The sequence below is a fragment of the Lactuca virosa genome, chromosome 1, assembly GCF_052849685.1.
Source record: "Lactuca virosa cultivar CGN04683 chromosome 1, Lactuca_virosa_CGN04683_v6, whole genome shotgun sequence".
Taxonomy (NCBI): Eukaryota; Viridiplantae; Streptophyta; class Magnoliopsida; order Asterales; family Asteraceae; genus Lactuca; species Lactuca virosa.
Window position 1 is genome coordinate 78,586,229 of NC_136426.1, and position 21,931 is coordinate 78,608,159.

Below are 21,931 nucleotides of genomic sequence, written 5' to 3' on the forward strand. Positions count from 1 at the left end.
GATAAGGTTATCAACACCGAAGCATAAAGACAAATATAGTTTAGCCCTTGGAACACACGACCGGTCTTATGAGTAGTAAGTGCTCACTCATATCCAAATTTCAAATTCAAAAGAGCCATAAAATGAATATAAAATTTCAGTGACTCGAATTCCCCAGCGCTCTAAAAAGTCTTTTCTACCTATTCCCGTCTAAATACACTGCTTGGGGACATTGTTTCCAACTGTACTTATGGGTCTTTGCGCGTTTACATCAGTCCCCCTAAAAGAGTCAAGACGAAAATATAAGGAAATAAGCCTGGCAAACAAAAAAATAAATAAATAAATTATCAAGTTAATCTGTGACCTTTGGGACTTGAATCAGTAAACCCTGAGGGGTGTTCTACACCTAATTGCCTAAAGCTGTATTGTTTGGGACTGATTGGGTTGAAAGTTCGCTACACGGGTTCCATAGAAAGTCATGAACTTAATAAAAACAAAAAATAATATAAATAGGTTTAGATATTCAAATAAAGCTAATCTGTGGCCTTTGAGGTTCGGGCAAGTAAACCCGAGGGATTTCTTTAAATCTAGCACACCAAGGCTATCTGGTCTGGATGTGTTGGTTGGAAGCCTGCTACATGGATTTCAATGAAAACCATGAGCTTTATTTGTAGGAAAATATAATTTGATAGTTTGTATATATTTATGTTTATAGTTTAATTGAATAATATGTTTAGGAAAAATGCTTGGCTGCCCAAAGATTCCTTTGGACTGGACTGACTGTAAACTACTTTGACTGGTGTAAGTGGTTTGAAACGTGTAACCAATATGGGTATGTATTAGGGAATTTTTAGAAATTTTTTTTAGAAAAAGATTGTTGTTAGTCAACAAATAGCTGGATTCGGTCATTGTCATGCTTTGTAAAATGAAAATGACTGAGCATATTTTGCATCACATGTTTTCACAAGAGTAAGACCATAATTTGTTCCATGTGCTAACCCAATACCTGTAAAAGTGAACAAGTGTTGTAACTTTTGATTTTGTTGAGTTGCGTTAGGGAATGGCTAAAAACCTTGTTTTACATGTTATATATCTTTGTGGGGTTAATGTCAAGTTATCTCAAGGCCCGACAGGTACACCTTCGACTGTATGACATAATGAGGTTAATTGGATTGAATATGTTCGTTTTGTTTTGTTTATTGCATTAATGTTTGAAAAAAAAATCTTTTTGTACATATGTTATTTTCATTAGTTCTTCTTTTATTGCATGCATGCACTCTTAATTCCATTTAGTCCTTTTCGTTCCTTCCATTCTTTTCATCTTAGTTTCTTTTTAGTCACCTATCGTCTTCTCTAGGTAGATTCTCAATTTTGTTCTTTCTTGAGGACAAGAAAGGTCTAAGCTTGGGGAGGTTTGATAGGTGCATTTTATGCACCTATTTTGCATGTTTATTTCCGTCTTTTTATAGCATTCTACTTCATAATTCTTGCATTTAGTTGATTATTAGGGCAATTGCATATTTCATTAAGAATGCCTGGTATTTCACTATTTTTGATTTATTTTGCAGGCATTATGGAGCATGGAACGTGGAGCTTGGATGCATGGATGCATGGAGCTTGGATTCTTGGAGCTTTGGAGCATGCAGAGAAGATGAACCGGTCATTCCATGGAGGAAAGCATGAAGACATAACCCGAGTCATTGTTGCATTATCATCATAGCAAAGGACTACGTTTGAAATGCGGTTCTTGTCACACTGACACGGGTCGTGTTTGTCCTTTATCATCTCATATTTGAGCAACATGACTCGTGGTGAAGCTAGATTGAAGATGGAGTCAACAGTGAAGACTTTTTGTAATTTTAGCAAAAAGCATGGACCATGCCAAAAACACATGGTCAAGACAAATGGCCATGCCAAAAACACATGGGCAAAAGGCATGGCCATGCCAAAAACGCATGGCCTCATGGCATGCACGTGAACTTTAATAAAAGACATGAGAAGACGTCATTTGAAGAGAGAACGGTTTTTGGGAGCAGTTTGGGCGATTCTAGGAGAATTCTTGGAGCTTTTGAGAAGACCAAATCATTGCAAACATTTTTTATTTCATTTTAGTAAGCATTAAACATTTCAATTCCATCATTTTTCTTGTTTGATTTGTTCTTAGCCATGTGTGGCTAAGAAACCCTAGTTTCTAGTTCTTGTTCAAAACATGTTGATTGCTTGACTTGAAGCATATGATTTGATGTTTGATTTGTGATTCTATTCTAGTGATTATGTTTTTGTTTAAACTAGAACCCTTAAATTTGATTTGTGTTTGATTGGCCACTTTCATGAATTGAATTTTTGTGCAGTTAATTAACTTTTAGGGCACCTAATAGTTCTATTAAGTTAATAATTGGTAACAAGCAATAAGTTTTCTTATTGTAAAACATATATCACATGTTTTCACACTTCCGAGCGTATGAGAAGAAATGAACATTGTTGGGAAGCTTATACAAAACTTAATGCAGTTTTCCAATACAATCTAAGAGCGTGTTTAGGTTGAATTAGTGAAGCTAGGTCTAGTCAAAGAGCGTATTTCAGTTAGATAATTTGGCAAGCGAGAGGTATTAGAGCGTGTTAATATCTTTCAGTACCAACTTAGAATAGCAATCAAAAATTACATCAAGTCATAATCAGGTTAAATGACAACATTGAGAACTAGAACTGGAAGCACTTTTACAACTTGTTTACAAATCTATTTCATTTTTTGCATGTTTCAAAGTTGATTGTTATTTCTTTTATTATTTGATTTTTGCAAACAAAACCCCCATCTGTGACCAAAGTACCTTGTGCAAAAAGGTATAGACTTTTGTCCCGTGTCTCTGTGGTTCGACCCTGCTTGCCTTGTACTACTTTTTAGTGCATTAAAGCAGTGTATCTGGAGTCTTTTGTACCCCTATTATTTGTTGGATTTGACACGCCTAACAGTAGGATACGTGGCGTCAAACAGATCATATGAATTTGATTTAGAACGAACCAGGATTAAAGGGCTTTTATATATAATAATGATAATGATAATGATAATGATATATATATATATATATATATATATATATATATATATATATATATATATATATATATATTAAATTAACCCATGTAATATATGAATTTCACAACTAGTAATAGATAAAACAATAAAAAATGCACGTTAAAAACATTATGAAAGTTATAATCCAAACCGAATAGAATTATAAATGACAATGTAAACCACTTGGGTTGTGGTGACTTGGTAAGACATGTGGAAGATATGGTGGATAACCTATTGACCCATGTTCAAATCCTGGCACCACTCAACCCTTGTGGCCATGGAGGTTTGCCTGCAGTGACTCCAGGGCATGAGGCAAAGCCTCATGTTTGCAGCGGGGATTAGTCGGTGCGCGAAAGCTGGCCCGAAAACCCTTATTAGGGAAGTTCCCTTTCCAAAAAAAAAATGACAATGTATATATATTTTTTTATGTAATTTACTTGTGTTGTTAGTCACCGGCACATGTTGATCATCTTAATAAGATGAGTTTTTATATAATTGACTTAACGATACATTGTTAAAAAATATATTGACTGACTTTGTATGATTGAAAAAGTAATAAATAGGCAAAGACAAATCCAAATATACATAATAAATTCCCTATCTATTCAAATTTAAATAAAAAGGTTAAAAGTTAAAAGAAACCAAATTTCATTGGCGATGCCAATCTAGAGAGAGAAAGAGGGGGAGGGAGATTTTCGAGGAAAACCAGCCTTTTGTTCTCTTCTTCTTCGTCGTACAGCATTCCACCAAATAATTTCAAAAATTTCAAACCAATCAACAACATCATCTCTTATTAATCTTGCTTAATTCACTGCTTTTTTCTGTTTTCTGATTTTGAACCTTGACAAAAATTCTGTTCTGCAGTCGGAATTCTTCATTCGCCACCAGTCAAACCCTTTACTCCCGCAAAAGTTACACCAATTGCGCCTCAAAACCGAACACCTTTTTCATTTATTCAAACAATTTCCTCCGCAACCGGCGGTTTTGCCATGAGGCGTGGTGGTTTCCGTCGACGGAATAAGGGTTTCTGCTAACGTGCGCCTTATTATTTCTTTTAAAAAACTTTTTGGCAGTGGGTTTTTTTTGTCTCATCAAGCATTATACACGTGGATGAATGGATGACGTCAGCGTTGTTTTGAAGAAGGTGTGGGGTACGTGGGAGGAACTTATCCTCGGCGGTGCTGTTCTCCGGCATGGGACCGGCAATTGGGACGTCATTTCTTCGGAGCTCCGTACCCGAACCGTTTGCCCGTATTACTTCACCCCTGAGGTTAGGCATGTGATTTCATTATTACTTATTTTGGCTCATAAACTCATTTATGTCTTTATGAATTATGATACACATTTTTACAAGCATGTTTGCACAAGTTAGCAGTCTATCTTGAGCCTAATTGCAATAAATAGGAAGTGTTAGTTTGATAAACTTTAAATTAATAGTAAGATTTAGCACACATAATCAATGTGTAGTTTATTTTACTTTCATTAAAAGAAATAATTATACAATTTAATAATAACAGTTATAAATGAATGCTACAATTAAATTTAAACATTATAGTTAACATGGACTTATTGTATCTTGTTTAAACTAATAATACTTTTATTTTATATTTTTATTAGTAATAAATAGGATAAGGGTATAAAGTAAAAGTCAACAGGAGTTAAAATGAATATGTAATATTTTTGTGTGTCATGAATAGTGTTTGCTGTTATTATCATTCTTATATTATTGTTATTATAATACTAATAATTATGCATTTCACACTTTATCTCACTTGCAGGCATGTAGAACGAGGTATGAAGATTTGCAACAGCGTTATACTGGTTGCAAGTGAGTATCGAGTTTTTTCCATTCAATTTATTTATTCATTTATTTAATTTAGGTCCTGCTTTTTACTTTTTTTTTTTACTTAAACTTAATCCAGTAAAACTATATATGGATGTTTATTGCTGACTAAATACATAAATAACAACTTAATAAAGAAAATCAATGCATATACTTTTTCACATTATATCGAAGCTTCTTATAATTTCTGCCCTCATTTATTTTTTCCTTCCATTTCTCCACGAGCCTCATTATTCAAATATTTTGTATCTTCTACAAATTTTCCTTTTCAAACTTGTGAAAAAGTCAACAACTCTTAGTTGATTTCATGAAGCTTGTTATATGTAGAGAGGTTGTTTTTGAAGCGAACTTTGAACAGGCTTTAAATTTGTTGGTCGCCATGGTTTTCATTCGTTAGATTTTGGTATGATGAGCTTCGAGAACGTAGAGTTGCGGAATTGAAGCGAGAGCTCGAGAAATCCCAAGAATCAATTGGGTAAGTCTTTCTTTCATATTTCCCGTTTTGTAGTTCAAATATATCAATTTCTTGGTATTTTTTACAATTCTTTTATCAGTAATTTGATTCTTCGAGACATTTTTGCTGCATACAAACCATTATTAGGGTTTTCGCTTAATCATTGATAGGTTTCTCGTATCAAAGCTTGAAAATCTCAAATCCAAAAAGGTGAATTGTAATCAAATTGACTATGATTCAAGCCAAACCGAATCCCCACCTCAATCTTTACCAAAAACAAAGGGAATCAAGATCAAAACCGTTCATAAACAAGGATCCAAAGATGAATTTGAATTATCATCCGGAAGTTTCACTCAAGATCTTGAAACAAACCCACAATCCCAATCTCATAGCCCATCCCTAGCATCGTCTCAAAATATTGAAGTAAAACTAGAAGTACCCGAATCATGTATGAACACAATGATCAAATTGAGCAATGAAAAAAGTGGCACAATTAGAAAAAGAAGAGGGAAAAGAAAGAGGAAAGATGGTAATTGGAACGAGGCTTCAACGAGTGGTATGCAGTCTTCGAGTGTGGATTTGCAGGATGGGGAGTCGTGTAGGGGGGGCCCACAAAGCGATGATTTGGTTGGGATTTTTAATTCGGTTACTGAGAATCAATATGCATTGGTGTTTCGACGTCGGCTTGATAGCCAGGTAATGATATTATTGTGAAAGATACAAAAATTATAAAATTTTCAATCGGTTGACCATTAAAGTCAAAATTCATTTTCTGCAGAAAAGAGCACGTTATCGAAAAACAATCCGTCAACATATGGATCTGGACACAATAAGATCAAAAATCGCAAATTGTGGAATAAAATCAACCCGAGAACTTTTCCGAGACTTGCTCTTGCTTGCCAACAATGCACTCGTATTCTACTCAAAAAGAACCCGAGAGTACAAGTCCGCAATGCTCCTCCGTGGCCTAGTCAGCAAAAGGTACAAGCAGTTATGCAGCGATTCTAGCAGTAGCAGCAGCAGCATGCCGTTATCATCAATCCTATGTTTTTCTTCAATCTCAAGTCCTCCCGTGAGGCCCCGAAGCATTAGGCCTCGAGCCCCATGTAAACAACCGAAGCTTGTAGTAAAGTTTCCAAGTAGTGGTCCGATTGGGGGTCCACATGGGTATTTGAAAGTTAGTAGTAATTCCGATTCCGGGACCTTGAATCCGGAGATTGAAGGGAGTAAGTCAAACGTTGACTTTCGTGGTAATCAGAAAATTGCAAAAAGAGGATTGGGGCGGCCGAGGAGGGCGGGGGGTGGTGGCAGAGGTGGTAAACAACCACCACCGACACCTAGGAATTCTTCAAACGAGAAAAAAGCTCATCAAAAGTGATGGGTTTGTTGGTAGTTGTAAACTAGCCATAGTTGAAAAGTCGATGGAAAAACTATTATTAGTGTGTGTAAATGAGTATAGTTTTATGTTGTTAATGTTGCAAGAAAAGTTGTCTTTTGTAATAAGCCAAGTCTGGTTTCGATATATTGCTTCCATTTCTCTCATTCATTGCATATACCCAATTTGAAGTTGTATAAGCTTCATTATATTATTAGGTTCTATAGTTTTATTCAAACCGGAATAAAGTGTACAACCTTTTCAATATCATTGCTTTCGACAACTCTTGTATGATTACCAAGTTCATGGTTGTGGTTAGATTCTTTACATTTAGAGCATATGGTATGGGCAACTTGAAGTGGTGTTATAACAAAAAGCAACAAGATGAGGGGTGGTGTTCATGGTGTTATAACACCATGTTAAAAGGAGAGATAGAGAGAGATAATTTGGCAGCCAATCGGTGATCACGTTTCTTCTTGTCACAGAGACAACAAAAAGCACCACAACAAGATGCAACAAGGAGGGGGGGCGGTGTTTTTGATGTTATAACGACGTTATGGGCTGCCAACTCAGCCACAACAAGAAGCAACACGACCCACACCGTATGCTCTTAGACGCATTGTCAATAAACCGACCAGATTCATAAGGGATATCAAAGAAGAACAAGTAAGAAACAAATATAAAACTATTGGAAGGATCAGTAGACATCTTGAAAGGCAGAATATGTCCGTAAAACCGAAAGTCCTTGGAAAAAAAAACAATATTACTTTCCAAACTAAAAGTTATGTCTTTTATGATTTGAATAACCAGTAAAAGCATATTCTTAGCTTGCGACTCAAAATTTTCAAGTAATATTAAGTTTGGTTGCTTGGACATCTTTGAGGGTGTGCGAGTTGGGCGACCGTACATGGCCCATGTCGTGGAGGGGGCCCAAATTTTCATATGATTCTTTATAGTAGACTGGTAATCCAGACCCAGAAACAAAATCGACTCAAAGGTATCTTCACCAAACCAAAGTCAGTTCATCCTCCGGCTTTTGCCAATCCAAGCTACTCATTCTCTTGAACTCTCTAAGTCGTTGAGGGTGTGTGTGTATGTGTGTGTTTGATTATTGATTAACTTATTGTTTCAAAACCAGCGCACAAGTTGATATAGAAATCAATACACTAAGTTTAAAAATCCAATAAGATCACTTAATTACATAATCACTTTTGACCTTCAATTTTAGATTATTGATTAATTGATTGTTTTAATTAAGAAATCAAAATCGATCTTCTAAGAAATCTGTAACGCCCCAAAAATTATAAGTGAATTTTTTTCTTTAAATCAATAAAAAACAACCATTCATTCATTCAAAAAATTCCATCAAAGTATAATAATGTGTCATATAATCATCAGAGTACAAAATAAGTCAAATCATGCGGAACACTGGTGGATGCGGTACAATCATGTCGAGCTCTTCCCCTTGGAACCGGAAATATCTGAAACCATAAACATAAAATTGTAAGCACAAAGCTTAGTGAGTTTCCCCAAAATACCCCATATTATACATACATATCAGCTCGAAGCTGTAACGAGTCTATTTCACCCCATGCCTATTTCATCCTCGAGTCTATTTCAACTCAATCAATATTTTTCAACCGAACGAGTCTATTTCACCCAGGGCCTATTTCGTCCCCGAGTCTATTTCAACTCAATCGGTATTTTTCAGTCGAACGAGTCTACTTCACCCCCGGTCTATTTCACCCCACATACAATTAACATATAGTCATATCAGCAAGAGTCATAAAGACAACAAACACATACATGGATATCATCAAGTGTCACAAATACACATATCATCCTAAAAACACAATCCAATGGGCCGACATTGGTGCCTTCGACCCACGAGTATAGTGAAGAGACTCACCACTTAGACGATAATCACCTCACTGCCGGAAAATACCGATGCTATACACCACCTATACAGTTACAGAAGGTAAGCCCTTAACTCTCCTTCCAAAACTAAGAGTTTGACCAAAAGTCAACTCAATCCAAAAGTCAACGGTCAAAATCACAAGGTTCCCGTACATACAAAGAACGTCGAAATCTGAGTTATAACGAATAAGTTATGACCTGTCGAAGTTTTGCGACAAAACCGGCACCACACCGGGAATCGTAAAAAATGAGTTTATGATAAATTACTTTTTATCCTTAGAGGGCTAAATGAAAGTTGTAGAGTACGTTTCCACCTACGCGTGGATATAAAGAACGTCAAAAACGGAGCTCGTATGCAAAAGTTATGGCCTTCCGAAGATGTAGCTGTCTGAGAGCATGATACGTGTCAGAAACCCTAATTTGACTGGACTCACGACGTGAGCATGATTTCTCATGACGTGAGGAGTCAAACGGACACTAATCGATGCTAGAAAACACCTGGGAAGACTACAGGATGACTCATGGAATCTCACGACGTGAGCATGTGAGGCTCATGACGTGAGAGAGCCAAAATCAGCCTATAAATAGCAAGTTCGACCATTTCTTTTCTTACACCTAAAACTTCTTTCTCTCTCATTTGTTGAGGCCATTTCCGCGTCCCGAGCCCGATGATCACGAACCGCTGACCGTTTCTAGTTAGATTCTATCCAATCACGCTACTAAGGTGAGTGCATATTTACTTTCATCTTACACATAGATATGAAGTATTTTATATAAATTACGTGTTATGTATGCATATTATTTGTATACTTGCTATCTATGCTGGATGAACGATTTTATACATGTTTTAAATGATTTAAATTGTATATGTATTTTATATGTACAAGTATGTTGGGTAAAACATGGGTAGATGAAATAGTTGGTGTGTGATGAAATATGAGTTAGGTGATGAGAGATAGGTGATGATAGAAAGGTGATGATAATTAGGTGATGAGAGATAGGTGATGATAGAAAGGTGATGAAAAATACGTGATGATAGAAATGTGATGATAATTAGGTGATGATAGATAGGTGATGATAAATAGGTGATGTGAGATGAGAGGAGATACTATAACCTTGACCGGCGATGTGGCGATGTAGTCATCTACCAGAGTATAGATGGCGACCACAGACTATTCTAGACAGTCATGTGGAAACACCAGCAGACTCATAACATGTAGGTGATGAATTACGAGTTCAGGCGATGTTGTAACTACGTATTCATGCGATGATACCCTAACCCTTATTGGACACGTATTGAGGGAGCAATCCCCGAATCAATATTGTCTATGCGATGTAGGCGATGATCCTTAGGAACAAACATATAAGGAAATGCGATGTAAGGAAATGAGAGGTAAATGCGATGTAGGAGATGACCCTTAGGGTAAATCATTAGGGAAGATACTTAGGAATAAAGAAGATAATGGGGATGGATAATTTGGTTAATTGTTTGATGATTAAACATAATAATTATATTATTGTTGGTTGAAAACTCTATGTACTCACCAGGTTTCCCAACCTGACCCACTCAGTTTGTTTGTACCACAGGTATTGATACGAAACTACTTTACTGTGACAACCGTCAAAATTGAGTCAAGTCAAAGTCAAACTAAGTCAACGAGTCAAAACCAATCGACTCAATTAACCCTTGTATATTAGGGTTTACACTATGTAATTACTGTACAATGCAATATTTTAATGAGAGAAACATCATTTGGAAAGTTCGTGTGTTGAATTTCCTAAGTCTCAAATGCAGTAAACATTGAACCAAAACGATAAAACATTATTGCACACTCATCGGGAGTGTGTACGACACTAAAACACGGTTTAACGGGGTTTACGAACCTTGCGTTGTGAAGCCGGACACTCAAATTAATCACAAACGAAACCTCTCTAAATCGTTTTCACTCTATCTCTTTCTATTTGAAATCTCTCCCAAATCTCTCTCAAAAGTTCCCATAACTTTTTGGAATCATTCGGGTCATCCCGACCCTTAACCGGGTCAAAAACCACTTGATACGGGGTAAAAGCGGGTAAAATAGCCTTAAGGACCCAAAACCGAAGCTTCAGGACCGAAGCCTCGCATCAGAAGGGATCAGGACCGAAGCCTCGCGTCCGAAGCCTGAGGTCCGAAGCCTCTAGTCCGAAGCCTCTCAACTTCGGCCCCATGCGAGAGGTCTCGCAGACAGCCTATTTTTACCGGTTTTTCGACTACGACTTCGTTTTACCTCCGTTTTTCATTATTTTAACGTGGGATTTTCACCTAAAACTTTATTTTATAAACTAAGGCCCCAAAATATATAAATCTCCAGGGTTTTTATAAAAATATATTAAAAGAATTGGTGGTTGAACTAATTATTGAGGGGATATTTGCTTTTCCTTATTTTATGACAAAAGCAAGCCACCACCACCTCACTCTATCATTAGCCACTCTTTTCAGCTACCCCTTGTCACCTTGGGGGACCTTTACACCCAATCTCCAGCTCTTCCCACGTTCTAAGAGCTGGAGAATTGGTCCTCTCTCCTCATTCTCATTTAAGTTCTTTCATTCTACACTTAGCAACCAAAGAAACACTCTCCAAAATTCTCTCATCTTTTCTCTCAACTTCAAGAACTTCAAGGCTTTCTCCAGGGATTTCTTTCTTCAATTAATTCTCGAATCATCAAGACATCTTCTTAGTGTTCTTGGGTTGAACACTTCCTCTCTCTCACTTTCATCTACTGAAACCACATAAGGTGAGTTCATACCCCTACATTTATATGTTTTCTTAAGTTTTAAGGGGGGAATACAAGTAAAATCATCAAGAACACAATTAAACTTTTTCTAACAGATTACATCAGAAAAGATGGACTTCGATCACGGACTGTTTTGGTCAACTTAAATACTTTAGTTTTCAAAACTGTTCCAGGTGCTAGTAGTTCAAACTCTTAGCTTTAAAATGGGTACTTGCACATCTCCATATGATTTTTCTACAATTTATGGTGATTTTTACAAAACTGCCTATCATTTCAGAGGCAAACCCGGACCAGTCTGTGATTATGGACATTTTCACCTCTGTTAGAGATCACTAAAAATCATGATAATATTTACGAACAAACTAGACTCATATTCCAAACTCTCAGAATTTGTGGATTTGGATTTGGAGCTTTGATGATTTTTCTATAAATTTTCTAAGAACAGTAACAGAAACTGTATTCAACAAAAAGTTGCTGTCAATTTCATTTCACCTTGTAACATGTTGAGCAAGGTGTATATCTTTATGTGATTATATGTTATTGCAATATATGTCATTTTATCTTAATATATAGACACACATCAGTTTACAAATGAATTTGGACATATTGAATATAAAGAATAACAAGTGATTATAATCAAGGTACAACCGATACATTCAAACATTTAATAAACTATTTTGAATATAGTTTGCATACATTACTACGTACTACCCTTGGTTGATAAACTATAATAGGTATAGTTTATGATACATTACATAACACATACATTTAAAAAGGGTACATTTATACAAAGGATATTTTCATTAAGCAAGGTACGGCCATACGGTACCAAGTTTTCATAACACGTAATTCCGTTAATGACTTTATGAGACATTTACTTCAAATTACCATTAAGTCCTGTATTGTAACCAGAGTCTCCTTGAGGGAGAGCGTGATAGTTGTGTATAGATCTATATTGGGTTTGACAAACCCACACCTAAACTGCATGCAACAGTTAGACCGATAGGTCTGGGGTGACAAATGTCATAACATTTCCGACGCCCGAAGAACGTCGTTTTAGGCAACCTTGGTCATAGCATGGTTATAATAAACTCACATAAAGTATTAATAAATATTGGAATTTACGGGAACTTCATTAAAATTAAACGAGTTTATGTCGATTTAAACTTACATTATTTATTATAAGTAAGAAAAGTTACTTATACATTTCGGTCTTTGAATTTAAGACTACATATACATTTTAAGGAAAATATTGGATTTTCTAAAACAAATACTACTTTTACAAACGAAAGGCTTTTAATAATACCAAACAAAAGCTTATGAACTCACCAACCTTTGTGTTGACACTTTTTCAAACAACTTGTATTCTCAGGAAATCATTAAACAGATAACCAAGTGCTTTTGAGGATGGGACGCTAAGGCGTCTACTATTTTATATTTTGTCAACATATTGTAATTGATTCGTAAACATGTAATTCATACAATGATGTAACTTTTTCAATTATATATATGTTGGTTGTGTTTGCTTAAATTACTATTACAATTGTTGTTATGATACAATACATGAAGTCCTCCACCCCCGGACGTTTCCGCCATCCTTGGTTTGGGGGTGTGACAGATTGGTATCAGAGCACAGTTTATAGTGAATTAAGTATATCAAACCACATAAGATATACAAACTATAAACACAATTGGGACTATTAGTCTCTGATTTGTGCATTTTTCAAATAAATATACTTTTAGAAAATAAATGATTTTCTTGATTAAAGTATACATACATACATTACATGCTCGCATGGTATCATGACTAGAGAAAACATAAAACAAAAGAAGAAGAGTTGAACATTTTGAGTATGCCTTAGTATATGTGGATTAAGTCTGGGAAGGATATAGCCTGATCAACTATATCTGTTCGAGAATTGACTTGCATATACCGGGGGATGGTCAGAATGGGCAACAAATCTAACAACCTAATATCACACTACAAAGGGTACTTTAAGAACTCAAAACTAAACATTTACAAATACTATAGGAGTATTTTGTGTTACTATAATAAATATATTAATTATGTCCTGACTAAATTAGTATATGTGAAACTTTTACAAACGGTCATATACTGGGAAACAAGGAAACTCAAATAAAATATTTTATACTTTCATTTTATCCCATAACCCAATGTATTGGGTCAATTAAAAGTATAAAACCGTATGTATCGTAAACATACCGGAAAAACAGCATAATACGCCTTGTCACCGTATGGGCACTTTATATGAAACTCAGTCAAAATATTTTATACTTTCATTTTATCCCATAACCCAATGTATTGGGTCAATTAAAAGTATAAAATCGTATGTATCGTAAACATACCGGAAAAACAACATAATACGCCTTGTCATCGTATGGGCACTTTATATGAAACTCAGTCAAAATATTTTATACTTTCATTTTATCCCATAACCCAATGTATTGGGTCAATTAAAAGTATAAAATCGTATGTATCGTAAACATACCGGAAAAACAACATAATACGCCTTGTCACCGTATGGGCACTTTATATGAAACTCAGTCAAAATATTTTATACTTTCATTTTATCCCATAACCCAATGTATTGGGTCAATTAAAAGTATAAAATCGTATGTATCGTAAACATACCAGAAAACAACGTAACAATATACTTAATGTATAAAAGATTTCTCTTCCTATAAATATACTTTTACTAAAAGTACATTGGTTTACAACTTATGACAGAACCATGCCGCCAAGGAAGGAGACTAGACCATCTAGCAGCGCAACACCACCTCCACTACCACTACCAACACCTCCACCACCATCACCGACACTTCCACTACCACTACCAACACCTCCACCACCATCACCAACACTTCCACCACCATCACCGACACCTCCACCACCATCACCAACACCTCTGCCGCCACTTCCACAATTTGATCCAGCAATACTCCAAGCTGCAATAGCAGCAGCAGTAGCGGCAGCTGTGTCCCAAATTGTCTCTAATGGGAATGGTGGATCTGGGCCAGGTGTTACACCCTCTAACCAGGGCGACAGAAGGGTGCGCACAAAAGAGTGCACCTACAAAGACTTCACCAATGGCAAACCCGACAACTTCAATGGGAGCGGGGGAGTCATCACTTTAATGCAATGGTTTGAAAAGACCGAAGTAGTCTTTCAAGTGTGCTCTTGCCCTGAAGCGAGCAAAGTTAAGTTCGCAACCTTCACTTTCACCGGCCGGGCCCTTACTTGGTGGAACTGCCGGATTAATTCACTTACTCTCGAAGTGGCTAGCTCCATAACCTGGGCAGAACTAAAAACCTTGATGATGAAGGAGTACTGCCCGAGAGGCGAAATTCAAAAACTGGAACAAGAACTTTGGAGCCTCAGGATGACGGGCTCCGACCTTGAAACCTACACCACCCGATTCAACGAATTGGCTCTCCTCTGCCCAACAATGGTTACTCCAGAGGAGAAAAAGGTGGAGCGATACCTTTGGGGACTGTCTACCCTAGTGCAAAATAGTGTCCTGGCTTCAAAGCCAACTACTTTTGACAGTGCCAGGGAGCTGGCACAACAACTTATTGACCACCGAGCCGGTCATAATACTACAACCATCACCACTGATCAATCAAAAGGGGGAAACAACAAAAGGAAGTTCTGGAACCAAAAGAAGAGCCAACCAGCATAGGACCCCGCTAAGAAGCAACAAACTGTTGCTGTCCATGCCGCCGCTACTGCTACCACTCCAGCACCACCGAAGCCATATGCTGGAACCCTACCCAAGTGCAACAAGTGCAAATTTCACCACAATGGTGCTTGTAGGGAGATGCACTGTAACAACTGCAACAGGAAGGGGCACACTGCTCGTTTCTGTAAAGCGCCGGTTCGATCAATCAACCAAGTCGCCGGTACAGGGGCAACCCGAACCTGCTACAACTGTGGAGACGCAGGTCACATCAAAAGAAACTGCCCCAAATCACAAGCCCCTAATGCTGGTGGAGTAGGAAGAGTCCTGGCAATAGGACATGGGGAAGCAGTCGAGGATCCCACGGTGGTTACCGGTACGTTTCTCCTCAATAACTCTTATGCATGCGTACTATTCGATAGTGGAGCAGAGAGGAGTTTCGTGAGCCACCAATATAAACAATTACTTGAACAAAATCCCCAATCACTAAAGGATACTTACGTGGTAGAAATGGCAAATGGGAAAGTAGAACGCACTAGCGATATATACTCAGGGTGTACACTCACTCTAGACAACCATACATTTAAAATTGACCTGATGTCGGTCACCATAAAAAGCTTCCACGTAATCATCGGAATGGATTGGTTAGTTCCTCACCGTGCCGACATTCTATGTTACGAAAGGGCCGTTCGCCTCAATCTACCAAATGGCGAAACCCTTCTCATCTATGGTGATAAACCTAGTGCAAATTTACAAATCATCTCATGCATCAAAGGCCAAAAGTACCTCCGGAAGGAGTACCACGCCTTCTTGGCCCACGTAGTAGACAAGAAACAAGACGTGAAAGACATCAAAGACATCCCCGAAGTGTGTAACTTCCCGGATGTGTTCCCAGAAGATCTTCCTGGTGTACCACTCGCACGACAAGTCGATTTCAGAATTGACTTAATACCCGGAGCTACCCCCGTAGCCAGAGCTCCATACCGCCTCGCACCAACAGAAATGCAAGAGCTGTCCAGTCAGTTGAATGAGCTTTTGAGCAAAGGGTTCATCAGACCAAGCTTCTCACCTTGGGGAGCACCAGTCCTTTTTGTAAAGAAGAAGGACGGATCCTTTCGCATGTGCATCGACTATCGGGAATTAAACAAACTCACCATCAAGAACCGATATCCTCTACCCCGAATCGACGACCTTTTCGACCAACTCCAAGGAGCAAATTTCTTCTCAAAGATCGACCTAAGGTCAGGTTACCATCAGCTACGAGTTCAGGAAGAAGATATTCCCAAAACTGCATTCAGAACTCGCTATGGGCACTACGAATTTGTGGTGATGTCCTTCGGTTTAACAAACGCACCTGCGGTATTCATGGACCTAATCAATAGAGTGTGTCGACCCTACCTAGACAAGTTTGTAATCGTATTCATTGACGATATCTTGATCTACTCGCGAAGCGAAGAAGAGCATCGCCTACATCTACGCCAAGTGCTAGAGACACTAAGAGCGGAGAAGCTTTATGCTAAGTTCTCCAAGTGCGAATTTTGGATTAGAGAAGTGGATTTCCTTGGCCATGTGGTAAGTGAGAAAGGCATACATGTGGATCCCTCCAAAATCAAGGCAATCGAGAATTGGTCAGCACCCAAGACGTCAACCGAAATTCGACAATTCCTTGGGCTTGCTGGCTACTACCGAAGATTTATACAAAACTTCTCCAAGATTGCGAAACCACTCACCACCTTGACGCAGAAAGGTGTGATATTCAAGTGGGAAGATAAACAAGAAACTGCTTTCCAAACGTTAAAACAAGCCCTATGCAGCGCACCGATCTTGTCTCTCCCAGAGGGAACCGAAGACTTCGTAGTATACTGTGATGCTTCGAATCAAGGCCTCGGATGTGTGCTCATGCAGAGAGGGAAAGTTATCGCGTATGCGTCAAGACAGCTTAAGACGCACGAGGTTAATTATACTACGCACGACCTGGAATTAGGAGCAGTAGTATTCGCTTTGAAGATCTGGAGACACTACCTCTACGGCACGAAATGCACTATCTTCACTGATCACAAAAGTCTTCAGCACATCCTCAATCAGAAAGAGCTCAACATGCGACAGAGGAGATGGGTAGAGTTGATGAATGACTATGAGTGCGAAATTCGTTATCATCCGGGCAAGGCCAATGTAGTGGCCGATGCTCTAAGCAGGAAGGAGTACTCGGGCCGCCGAGTAAAATCCCTAACAATGACGATCCATTCCCACCTGACCATACAAATCAAGGAAGCTCAACTGGAAGCTTTGAAACCAGAAAAGATGGCAGGAGAGACATTAAGGGGAATGGATAAAACTTAGAAGTCAAGGATGATGGAGCACGTTACCTCATGAACCGGATTTGGACACCGAAGTTCGGTGGACTCCGAGACATCGTCTTAAATGAAGCACACAAGACTCGATACTCCATCCATCCCGGGTCAGATAAGATGTATCTGGACCTCAAGAAATTATACTGGTGGCCGAACATGAAAGCTGAGATTGCTACCTATGTGAGCAAGTGTCTGACATGCGCCAAGGTCAAAATCGAATACCAGAAACCATCCGGGCTATTACAACAGCCGTATATACCTGAGTGGAAGTGGGAACGAATAACCATGGACTTCATAACCAAGCTGCCCAAGACATCGGGCGGGCTTGACACCATATGGGTAATTGTAGATAGATTGACCAAATCAGCACACTTCCTACCGATAAAAGAAAACGACAAGATGGAGAAGCTGACTAGAACTATACACCACCTATATAGTTACAGAAGGTAAGCCCTTAACTCTCCTTCCAAAACTAAGAGTTTGACCAAAAGTCAACTCAATCCAAAAGCCAACGGTCAAAATTACAAGGTTCCCGTACATAAAAAGAACGTCGAAATCCGAGTTATAACGAATAAGTTATGACCTGTCGAAGTTTTGCGACAAAACCGGCACCACACCGGGAATCATAAAAAATGAGTTTATGATAAATTACTTTTTATCCTTAGGGGTCTAAATGAAAGTTGTAGAGTACGTTTCCACATACGCGTGGATATAAAGAACGTCAAAAACGGAGCTCGTATGCAAAAGTTATGGCCTTCCGAAGATGTAGCTGTCTGAGAGCATGATACGTGTCAGAAACCCTAATTTGACTGGACTCACGACGTGAGCATGATTTCTCATGACGTGAGGAGTCAAACGGACACTAATCGATGCTAGAAAACACCTGGGAAGACTACAGGATGACTCATGGAATCTCACGACGTGAGCATGTGAGGCTCATGACGTGAGAGAGCCAAAATCAGCCTATAAATAGCAAGTTCGACCATTTCTTTTCTTACACCTAAAACTTCTTTCTCTCTCATTTGTTGAGGCCATTTCCGCGTCCCGAGCCCGATGATCACGAACCGCTGACCGTTTCTAGTTAGATTCTATCCAATCACGCTACTAAGGTGAGTGCATATTTACTTTCATCTTACACATAGATATGAAATATTTTATATAAATTACGTGTTATGTATGCATATTATTTGTATACTTGCTATCTATGCTGGATGAACGATTTTATACATGTTTTAAATGATTTAAATTGTATATGTATTTTATATGTACAAGTATGTTGGGTAAAACATGGGTAGATGAAATAGTTGGTGTGTGATGAAATATGAGTTAGGTGATGAGAGATAGGTGATGATAGAAAGGTGATGATAATTAGGTGATGAGAGATAGGTGATGATAGAAAGGTGATGAAAAATACGTGATGATAGAAATGTGATGATAATTAGGTGATGATAGATAGGTGATGATAAATAGGTGATGTGAGATGAGAGGAGATACTATAACCTTGACCGGCGATGTGGCGATGTAGTCATCTACCAGAGTATAGATGGCGACCACAGACTATTCTAGACAGTCATGTGGAAACACCAGCAGACTCATAACATGTAGGTGATGAATTACGAGTTCAGGCGATGTTGTAACTACGTATTCATGCGATGATACCCTAACCCTTATTGGACACGTATTGAGGGAGCAATCCCCGAATCAATATTGTCTATGCGATGTAGGCGATGATCCTTAGGAACAAACATATAAGGAAATGCGATGTAAGGAAATGAGAGGTAAATGCGATGTAGGAGATGACCCTTAGGGTAAATCATTAGGGAAGATACTTAGGAATAAAGAAGATAATGGGGATGGGTAATTTGGTTAATTGTTTGATGATTAAACATAATAATTATATTATTGTTGGTTGAAAACTCTATGTACTCACCAGGTTTCCCAACCTGACCCACTCAGTTTGTTTGTACCACAGGTATCGATACGAAACTACTTTACTGTGACAACCGTCAAAATTGAGTCAAGTCAAAGTCAAACTAAGTCAACGAGTCAAAACCAATCGACTCAATTAACCCTTGTATATTAGGGTTTACACTATGTAATTACTGTACAATGCAATATTTTAATGAGAGAAACATCATTTGGAAAGTTCGTGTGTTGAATTTCCTAAGTCTCAAATGCAGTAAACATTGAACCAAAACGATAAAACATTATTGCACACTCATCGGGAGTGTGTACGACACTAAAACACGGTTTAACGGGGTTTACGAACCTTGCGTTGTGAAGCCGGACACTCAAATTAATCACAAACGAAACCTCTCTAAATCGTTTTCACTCTATCTCTTTCTATTTGAAATCTCTCCCAAATCTCTCTCAAAAGTTCCCATAACTTTTTGGAATCATTCGGGTCATCCCGACCCTTAACCGGGTCAAAAACCACTTGATACGGGGTAAAAACGGGTAAAATAGCCTTAAGGACCCAAAACCGAAGCTTCAGGACCGAAGCCTCGCATCAGAAGGGATCAGGACCGAAGCCTCACGTCCGAAGCCTGAGGTCCGAAGCCTCTGGTCCGAAGCCTCTCAACTTCGGCCCCATGCGAGAGGTCTCGCAGACAGCCTATTTTTACCGGTTTTTCGACTACGACTTCGTTTTAACTCCGTTTTTCATTATTTTAACGTGGGATTTTCACCCAAAACTTTATTTTATAAACTAAGGCCCCAAAATATATAAATCTCCAGGGTTTTTATAAAAATATATTAAAGGAATTGGTGGTTGAACTAATTATTGAGGGGATATTTGCTTTTCCTTATTTTATGACAAAAGCAAGCCACCACCACCTCACTCTATGATTAGCCACTCTTTCCAGCTACCCCTTGTCACCTTGGGAGACCTTTACACCCAATCTCCAGCTCTTCCCACGTTCTAAGAGCTGGAGAATTGGTCCTCTCTCCTCATTCTCATTTAAGTTCTTTCCTTCTACACTTAGCAACCAAAGAAACACTCTCCAAAATTCTCTCATCTTTTCTCTCAACTTCAAGAACTTCAAGGCTTTCTCCAGGGATTTCTTTCTTCAATTAATTCTCGAATCATCAAGACATCTTCTTAGTGTTCTTGGGTTGAACACTTCCTCTCTCTCACTTTCATCTACTGAAACCACATAAGGTGAGTTCATACCCCTACATTTATATGTTTTCTTAAGTTTTAAGGGGGGAATACAAGTAAAATCATCAAGAACACAATTAAACTTTTTCTAACAGATTACATCAGAAAAGATGGACTTCGATCACGGACTGTTTTGGTCAACATAAATACTTTAGTTTTCAAAACTGTTCCAGATGCAAGTAGTTCAAACTCTTAGCTTTAAAATGGATACTTGCACATCTCCATATGATTTGTCTACAATTTATGGTGATTTTTACAAAACTGCCTATCATTTCAGAGGCAAACCCGGACCAGTCTGTGATTATGGACATTTTCACCTCTGTTAGAGATCACTAAAAATCATGATAAAATTTACGAACAAACTAGACTCATATTCCAAACTCTCAGAATTTGTGGATTTGGATTTGGAGCTTTGATGATTTTTCTATAAATTTTCTAAGAACAGTAACAGAAACTGTATTCAACAAAAAGTTGCTGTCAATTTCATTTCACCTTGTAACATGTTGAGCAAGGTGTATATCTTTATGTGATTATATGTTATTGCAATATATGTCATTTTATCTTAATATATAGACACACATCAGTTTACAAATGAATTTGGACATATTGAATATAAAGAATAACAAGTGATTATAATCAAGGTACAACCGATACATTCAAACATTTAATAAACTATTTTGAATATAGTTTGCATACATTACTACGTACTACCCTTGGTTGATAAACTATAATAGGTATAGTTTATGATACATTACATAACACATACATTTAAAAAGGGTACATTTATACAAAAGATATTTTCATTAAGCAAGGTACGACCATACGGTACCAAGTTTTCATAACACGTAATTCCGTTAATGACTTTGTGAGACATTTACTTCAAATTACCATTAAGTCCTGTATTGTAACTAGAGTCTCCTTGAGGGAGAGCGTGATAGTTGTGTATAGATCTATATTGGGTTTGACAAACCCACACCTAAACTGCATGCAACAGTTAGACCGATAGGTCTGGGGTGACAAATGTCATAACATTTCCGACGCCCGAAGAACGTCGTTTTAGGCAACCTTGGTCATAGCATGGTTATAATAAACTCACCTAAAGTATTAATAAATATTGGAATTTACGGGAACTTCATTAAAATTAAACGAGTTTATGTCGATTTAAACTTACATTATTTATTATAAGTAAGAAAAGTTACTTATACATTTCGGTCTTTGAATTTAAGACTACATATACATTTTAAGGAAAATATTGGATTTTCTAAAACAAATACTACTTTTACAAACGAAAGGCTTTTAATAATAC

General features: G+C 37.8%; 1 protein-coding gene across 1 annotated transcript; it reads left to right on the forward strand.

Moving 5' to 3' along the window:
- Positions 1-3,686: 3,686 nt before the first annotated feature.
- BRD4 (bromodomain 4) lies at positions 3,687-6,871 on the forward strand. Its single transcript, XM_079075106.1, has 5 exons — positions 3,687-4,322; positions 4,831-4,880; positions 5,293-5,370; positions 5,520-6,045; positions 6,128-6,871. Exons 1-5 carry the CDS (start codon positions 4,167-4,169, stop codon positions 6,725-6,727), a joined length of 1,410 nt encoding a protein of 469 aa, XP_078931232.1. The 5' UTR covers positions 3,687-4,166; the 3' UTR covers positions 6,728-6,871.
- Positions 6,872-21,931: the final 15,060 nt, after the last annotated feature.

Bases quoted from the DNA above. Each gene is read 5' to 3' on its own strand.
- BRD4 (XM_079075106.1), top strand. From the start codon at position 4,167: ATGGATGACGTCAGCGTTGTTTTGAAGAAGGTGTGGGGTACGTGGGAG. The intron at 4,323-4,830 runs GTTAGGCATGTG...TCTCACTTGCAG, and splicing joins CGTATTACTTCACCCCTGAG to GCATGTAGAACGAGGTATGA. The intron at 4,881-5,292 runs GTGAGTATCGAG...TTCATTCGTTAG, and splicing joins CAGCGTTATACTGGTTGCAA to ATTTTGGTATGATGAGCTTC.